The following is an 8556-nucleotide window of genomic DNA, read 5'->3' as shown; positions in this document are numbered from 1 at the left end:
AGGCTCTCTCAGTGGATTCTGCGTCCTTTGTCTCCCAATCTCTCAGGTTTTGTAAGGTTTCCAATGGCTTCAGATCTTTTCTGTGTGATGTATGGGCGCAAGTGCAAGTACGGAGCTCCTTACTTCTCCGCCATCTTGCCCCCTCCCTTTTTAAAATATATTTTTGGTCATCTACTAAGGACAGTCTTATTCATCCCCAATATTTGTGTGGTTGGTGATCCAAATCTTCCTTGACAATCTCATTCTGTTTATGGTGGCTATACGGTGGACATAATAATGTCTTAATAATGTGTCTCAAAGTTGTGCATATCTCAAACCTGAACTTTGAATATGTTACCTTGCCTAGCAACATGGAATGTGCAGATTAAATTAAAGATCTCGAGATGTGGAAAATATCCTGGATTACTGGGTGAATCCAGTGTAATCACAAGGGTCCTTATAAATGAAAGAGGGGGTAAGGAGTCTCAGTCATCAGTATCAGTGATACAGCATGAGAATAACTTGACCATCTGTTACTGGCTTTGAAGTTAGAGGAAAAGCCAAGAAACACAGGCAGAAGCTGGAAAAGGCAAGAAAACACCTTTTCCCCTAGAGCTTTTAGAAGGAACACAGCCGTGCTGATACCTTGATTGCAGCCCAGTGAGGCCCATTCAGACTGATCCCACCACTGAAATTGTGAGATAATTTGTGTTGTTATTTTAAGCTGCTAAATTTGTGGTGATTTGTTACAGCAGCAATAGGAAACTAATACAGTGGCTGTAAAAATGTTCCCAGAGTACATTCACACCTGTCAGTGCATGTTTTCCATTTTGAATTAATGTCACCTCTGCCATAGCTGTGTGGAATAATCACTGAAAGTCTTGATGATGACCTTGAGTCATTACTAGACCCTCGACCATAAATGAAAGAATAAGCAGTTGTAACCCCAGAAGTCCACATATTCGTTCATGGAAGACATACAACCCATGCCCGAAACAGACAACGTGATCTTGCACAAAACAAGAGCCTTGAAAAATTCGTGAAATAGTTCCTAACTTTGGATTCCAGCTGCACTGAGCAGCTCCAAGACCACAGACTGCAGACCTCTGGTACATTGGGCATCACCCCTTTCACTCTCCCAGGTCTCCTGCTAAAAGGACATCAGGCTTTGTTCTAAGGTGAGGACCCTGAGGGTGAGGGCAGAGGAGAAGGGGACAGACTGAGGGCTTCCCAGTGTTCATTCTCAGGGTAGATAGATGCAAAATAACCAGATTTGCTCCATTGTCCAAAGTGATAATCCAACAGGCATCTCCTGAAGGTCATTATGCTAAAAGGTGTCTGTCCCTTGTTCCAGACCGTTTGGAGGAAGAGAAAGGGAGAAGGAAAAGAACAGCCAGCATATCAGTGGTGAGCTCATACATATTTTAGAAGGATTCATTAAATTTTAAAAGGGGATTTGGGCTAACCCTAAAGCAGCCAGAAATTTTATAGAGTCAGTATTCCTCATTTTCTAAACTTTCTGATCAATCAGTATTTTAGCATACAGCTTATTGTTTTGGTTTGAAAGACTTTTTCTTTTAGCTTCTGTAATACACCCTTCCTTCTCTTCATGCAGGCACACAACCAACTGAGAGTCCTAGGGATTAAAATGTCAGCTTTATTACTAATTAACTTTTCTGAAGAATAGTCCCAATGTGTGGGGTAACAGCAGGCTTTCTTTTATAACACCTCCGAATTCAGCAAAATGACCTCAGCTATAGCCCGCTAGTACTAGTGACCCAGCCCCAGGAGCAGCCCTGCCTGGAGTCACATCCCAGCAAGAGCCCAGAAGGGGCTGCTTTTAAGCACGGATATCAACAGAACACATGAGCAAGAGTGACCCTACACTTTTGGTTAATAATGACAGAAGAACTACAGTATCAGGTAAAAACCACACCATGTAATGAAATATGTGAAATTTTCAAGAATGGTATTAATATCATTATAAAAATTTTATGTACATGTTCACATATCATAATTTAAACAGTAAAATAGGGAGGTCTTTGTTTAATTCTCCTTTTGTACATGGTTGCTCAGAAGGAGTTTGGATTCAGATTCATTTTAGTTAGGATTCATTTTTAAATTAACTTTTAAAAGCAGATTAGCTATACATGTTTTTTTTATTATAAAATGGTCACTTCGAGGTTTTTAATGGCTTATTGTTCATTTGCTTATAAAATGACTTTATGAAAACTTTTACAGAGATTCTCCCATAAAAAGCATATGGTTCTTTTTCCTTTTCTTCCTGGCTACCAACTCCCTCATTTGATGAGATTTGTCCAACTCTGAAAATACTGTATGTTATGCTTGTAAACTGCCAAGAAAAAGAGTAGGAAAAATGAGCACTCTTTTCTGCCCTGAAGCCAACCTCAATCCTTCTCCAACACTCTGTCCTCTTAGGAAAGCTTTAGGTGGACAAGGGCAAGATTTTCCCTTAACAACAAATCAGTGCTGTTGCTAGGTGATTGTGACATAGGAAGAGTAACCTCCAATCAAAAAGGAGCCCCAGAAGTCTGATTGTGGCATATCAACATAAGTATGAGAGCTCTCCCCAACTCTTAGGCCCTTCACCTCAACACTCGTAACTGATAAGGAGACCACCAACATCTGCAATGGCCAAATCCACCACCAAAAAGAACAAGTGCTCCAGAGGACATCCAAGCCCAATCTCCAGAAAGAAGTCACATTTCAGCACTGATATTGGCCATAGAAATTATTCACTCTACGTAAACAGGGTCCTAAAGGAAGTGGTTCCCCAGAATGGCATATCATCTCACACCTTGGACATCATGAACACCCTGATCAACGACATCTTTGAGCACATTTCTATGGAAGCCTCAAACATGATGTGTTTTCGAAATCGCCGCACCCTCACCCCTGAAGACATCCAGAAGGCAGTGTACTTGCTGTTACCTACGAAACTAGCTAAGTATGCAGTGGCTTTTGGAAGTGAAGCTGTCCACCGATATGTCCACTCCTAAACTCCACGTGCCAGCTTGATTAACTCTTGGGGAAAGTAAATCAAACTTACTACCCAAACAATAGAATTCACTCTTCTTTTTTTATCACATAGCGATATTTCCTGGTTGTTTCCCCATCCCTCTTATCTCTAGAGAAGAATTACTCTCTCGCTGTTTTACCTTCTAACAAGTTGATTATTTGGGTTTTCCTGACACCTGCCCCAAGTTCCACCCAGAACTCTTATTCTTCCTGTGACTGTGTAAATCTCATTCCATAAATTTAACGCTTATTGTACTGTTAAGGTATCATTAACCATGTACGGGATCATTTAAACTAGTTCTCCTGACCGCCCCCCCCCCCAAGTCACACTGACTTTGAATTTATGAAGACAAACGTTTTACTCAGAAGTATACCAGCACTGATAAATTTTCATCAAAAAAGTATTTTCTAGAGCCAACTGCAACCAATTCAGTTCCTTAATGAAGTCTGTATACAGGACGTTAACGATTTCCCTTGTTTTAATTCTTATTTCCTGACTTTCAGCAAGTTCAGTTCATAGCCGTGTAAATTTTATCTTTACGTATAACTGATCTTCACATTCAGATTTGATTCTCTAGGATTTACTGTTCTACATTTGTACCGTAGTAAGAAAAATACCCAGTTATAAACTTTAAGAACTTTACAAATGTCACTGGAGGTGTTTCCCTGTCCCATCTCCCTGTCCACTGTCCTTAGTTTTGTTTCTTTCCAGTTCCCTTGTTTTTCTGCGTATTTTTGGTAAATGTCTCTACATGGTAAGCTTAATTTTGCTTATTTTGTAACTGGGAGGTATACTATCTGTGTTCTTCAGTGCCTGCCTCTTTCTTTTAAACTTGTTTCTAAGATTTATGCCTTTTGATATATGTATTGCTCCAGCTCATTCTTTTCACTGCTAGGCTGTTTAATAGTCCGTAATTTGAATATACCACAATTTATCCATCCCCTCTTGATGGATGTGTTGGTTGTTTTCAATTTTTCTTATTATGAACAATGCTGCTATAATGATGAGGTGTAACAACAGCTAAGATGAATATAGGGCATTTGCTATATGCCCAGCATTATATGTAAGTCAACTTATTGAATCCCTACAACCTTGTGATGGTCAATAATTATCCTATCCTACAGCTGAGGGAAATGGGGCACAGAGACAGAAACCAGCAACTTGTCTGTGGTCACACCGCTGTGTAAGTGGCAGAGCTGACCAGGTTAATAAGAGCCCTCTGTGGGCACGTATTATCTGCTGTAAACATTCTTGTGCACATATCTTCTGGTACAAACGTACAAGAATTTCTTTAGGTAAAATACCCAACCATGGAATTGCTGGGTCATTGATTTGCTCATGTTCAACATTGCTGGATATTACCAGACCATCTTCCAAAGTGTTTGTACCAATTTACATTTGCAGTAAATAAAGAGTAACTCACGGGGAGCCTGGGTGGCTCAGTCGGCTGAGCGTCTGACTTTGGCTCAGGTCATGATCTCGCAGTCTGTGGGTTCGAGCCCTGCATCCGGCTCTCTGCTGACAGCTCAGAGCCTGGAGCCTGCTTCAGATCCTGTGTCTCCTCCTCTCTATGCCCCTTCCCTGCTCATGCTCTGCCTCTCTCTGTCTCTCAAAAATAAATAAACATTAAAAATTTAAAAAAAAAAAAGAGTAACTCAGATTCTTCTGGTTACAGGAACATATCACTTAAATTTCGTCAAGAAAGGGGGGTTTCTTGTATGTAAACCTAGAATGAGAACGGAGACTATTCTAGGTGTCTCACTCTTAACACCCACTCTGTTTCTCCTAGTTGCTCACTTCTAAATGCTCCCTTCTCAGAGTTCCTGCCAGGTCTGTTGGATTCCACTTACATGAAATACCACAGTAAGATTTTACCACAATAAAAAAATGGTTTAAAGAAATTTTAGTGGGTATTTTATATACATGCATTTATAAAATCAGACTTGAAGCTTCCCTATTTGAGTTGGGCCCAGACAGAGGTTGCTGACCTCGCTAAAGATTGGCTGACCATGATTACATAGCAGCCCACATCTGCCACTCTGTTGTGGGTTGGCCCCAGAAGGACCTCAAAGGTCTACCAGAGGTCAGTAAATTACAGCCACCGGGCCAAGACTGGAAGCAGCTTTTTTTCGTATGACCTCACAAGCTAAGAAGGTTTTTAAATTTTTATAGGGATACTTTAAAAGAAAACACACACACACACACACACACACACACACAAGAATATTCAACAAGCCTAATGTGCTCCACAACGCCTAAAATATTTACTGTCTGGCTCTTGGAAGAAAAAGTCTCCACCATGGTCTGTACAGTGCTGCTTCTCTTGCAGTTTGTGATAAGGAAGGTTTCCTACAGCTTTGCTTGGGATACACTTGTCAGTATTAAAAGTTCACAACTATGAAGAGTTCATAGTTGGCTTTTCAAATCATCGCAGTAAGAACAGTACCTACAAATGGTACTCAACAGTCAGGGAAATGGAGTAGCCATTCACAAAAACAGTCTTCTAAACTGAAGTGTCTTAAAGATGGGTTAAGGGAGCAAAAGTGTTCTTTATATGTTATTCTCTTTACCTCTGTGTATGTTTTTGAAATATTTTAAAAGAATTTCAAAAGAGAATCAAGATTCTTGGCAAAAAACTCTCTGACACTGGTTTTAAGGTGCATTATATAAATGCATGTATGTAAAAATAGCCACATTTTCAAAAACCTTTAACCATCTTTTATTGTGGCAAAATATATAACATAAAATTGCCATTTTAATCAGTTTTAAGTGTACAGCCACACTAAGTCCATTCACATTGTTATGTGCCTATCACCACCATCCACCTCTAGTACTTTTTCATCTTCCCAAACTGAAACTTCATAAACAATAAATAATAACTCCACATCCCCCCCCGCCCCAAACCCTTCCAAGTACCATTCTGCTGTCACCATGAATTTGACTACTCTAAGCACTTCGTTTAAGTTGAATTCAAAAGTATTGGTCCTTTTCTGCCTGGCTTATTGCACTTAGTGTACAGTCTTCAAGATTCATCCATATTGTAACACGTGTTAGAATTTCCTTTCTTTTTAAGGCTGAATAATATTCAGTATATCAATTTATCACATTTGGTTTATTCATTCATCCATTGGTGGTCGCTTGGGTTGCTTCTACCTTTTAGCTGTTGAAAATAATACCACTATTAACACAGGTGTACAGATATCTCTCAAGTCCGTGCTTTCAATTCTTTCAGGCAGATACCCAGATGTGGAATTTTCTGGATCATATGGTAATTCTATTTCTAATTTTTTGAGGAACCGCTAAATCATTTTCCACAGTGACTGTTCCATTTTACAGTCTCACCAGCAATGCACAAGAATTCCAGCGTCTCCACATCCTCACCAACCTTTGTTATTTTAGCCATCCGAATGGTTATAAAGTGGTTTTGATTTGTATTTCCATAATGGTCAGTGATGTTGAGCAACTTTTCATGTGTTCACTGGCCATTTGTACTTTTTCCTTAGATGTCTTTTGTCCATTTTAACTGGTTTTTATTGTTCTTGAGTTGAGGGAGTTATTTACATATTTGGATATTAATCCCTTCCCCTAGATATATGATTTGTAAATATTTTTCTCCCATTCCCATGGGTTGTCTCTTCAGTGTGTTGATAGTGTTCTTTGACACACAGAAGTTACTAATTTTCATAGTATCTGATTTGTCTACCTGTTTACTTTGTGTCATGTGCCACTTAATATTTTTATTGTTCCTTTATGGGAAGATTATTTGCAACATTATATATATTTAATGTTTATTTATTTATTTATTGAGAGAGAGAGAGAATGAACCAGGGAGGGGCAAACTGAGAGGGAAAGAGAATCAATCCCAAGCAGACTCCATGCTGTCAATGGAGAGCCTGAAATCAAGAGTCAAATGCTTAACTAACTGAGTCACCCAAGCACTCCTCTATATATTTTTAATTTTGGAGTCAATTCATAGTGTCCACATGGCTTCTAAAATTTGAAAAGAGTCTCACACTAGCTAACACATTAAAGAAGAGTCAAAAATATCTCAATGCATAATTTTGACATCAATAGGAATATTTTACCATTTTTTTCAGCCTCGGCAGACCCTAGTCATCTGCAACAGTTAGATGACAGTAATACCAAAAGTAGTACACACTGGTAGTAGTCCTCAATATGTATTTACCCCTTCATCTCAGAAATAGGATCCTAATTTTTAACTGAGCTCATAGCCACCCCAGACCAAGGCTACATTTCCAATCCTTCCTTTGACTAGTGTGTCCATGTGACCAAGTGCTGATGAATGAGAGAGTATACACAACTTCTGAAAAGTTACCTTAAATATCAGCAAAGAGCTCTTTTCCCTCCTCTTTCCTGCTGCTGGACTGAGGAGGTAGAAGCTGGGGCTGGAGTAGCCACCTTAAACTAGGAGTTGAAACCTATATATTAAGGATAATTGAGCAGAAAAGTGAAAAGAGCTTTGGCCTTTGATGATTGAACTGCCGAGCAGCAGTTCAACATAGCACTGCCTGTGTTTACGTGGAGAGAAATAAATTTCTAACTTGTTGCAGCCAGGATTATTTGGGGTTTCTATCATTCATAGTCAAATCTAATTCTAATGTAGACATCCGGAAGATAACTGGCTGCTACACAATATGGTTAGTCTCAAAATAATTGTACACTTATTGAATAAAAATGTAATAATCTATAAGTGGAGGATGATGAATGTCTTGTGTATTTACCAGAAGGTGTTTCTGTGAAGTGAAACCTCCTGATATTTAGCAGCCCTTTCTCAGAAATGTGCAATGCAGATGGCAAGAGCTTGCCTGTTGTTAGTCTGTTGGACACATGATGTGATTTTGAAACAGCACTTAAAATGCAAAAATAGTAAGAGAGTCAAAGAAGATAGGAAACAAATTTCCCACTAAGCCAACAACATGACCAACCTACCAATTCTGTCTGTGGTAATTTGAAGCTAGTGATATACAGTATCATAAAAGATGTCTCCCACCCCCAAGAAAAAATAGTGCTGATTTTGTAATACAAATTACCCAAATAATAAATTTCTAGCAAACTTAGATTCTCCTTCTCTGAGTTTAGAAAACTTGTTTTGGAATTGAGTGGTATTATCTCATACAAACAAAATTGTCCCTATAATTATTTAAAGTCTTGCTGTGCACTAGCTTGTTCCCATAGGAACTAAATGTATTGGAAATTACCGGAGAATAAAAAAGTACCATTAAGTATTATACCTTGCATGTGGCACTTATAGTTCATTTATATGTTCATTGAAATATCTTCTTTGCAATAGATGCTGAGAAAACAAAGATGAGGTCTATCCCTTTAAAAGCTTAAAATCTTATGGAACTAACTAAAACTAAAATTATTGGGAACAGCTGACAATATTAATCCTGCCTGTGACCTAGGCATTATTCTAAGTACTCTATCTATGCCAACTCAATACAAGAAGCCAAGACAACATGAGAGAGGTACCGCTATCATTTTACACTCAGGGAAACTGAGGCATTAAATAGGCT

General features: G+C 38.8%; 1 protein-coding gene across 1 annotated transcript; it reads left to right on the top strand.

Moving 5' to 3' along the window:
- Positions 1 to 2530: 2530 nt before the first annotated feature.
- On the top strand, positions 2531 to 3075 carry LOC144228041 (histone H2B subacrosomal variant-like). Its single transcript, XM_077759833.1, has one exon. It carries the CDS (start codon positions 2631 to 2633, stop codon positions 2997 to 2999), a length of 369 nt encoding a protein of 122 aa, XP_077615959.1. The 5' UTR covers positions 2531 to 2630; the 3' UTR covers positions 3000 to 3075.
- The last annotated feature ends 5481 nt before the right edge of the window (positions 3076 to 8556 follow it).

Source organism: Crocuta crocuta, unplaced genomic scaffold, assembly GCF_008692635.1.
Source record: "Crocuta crocuta isolate KB4526 unplaced genomic scaffold, BGI_CrCroc_1.0 scaffold162, whole genome shotgun sequence".
Lineage (NCBI taxonomy): Eukaryota > Metazoa > Chordata > Mammalia > Carnivora > Hyaenidae > Crocuta > Crocuta crocuta.
The sequence above is the reverse complement of the archived record's forward strand: the minus strand, read 5'-3'. Positions and strand labels throughout refer to the sequence as shown.

What these genes read in the sequence shown, in the direction of transcription:
- LOC144228041 (XM_077759833.1), top strand. Translation starts at nt 2,631, where the DNA reads ATGGCCAAATCCACCACCAAAAAGAACAAGTGCTCCAGAGGACATCCA.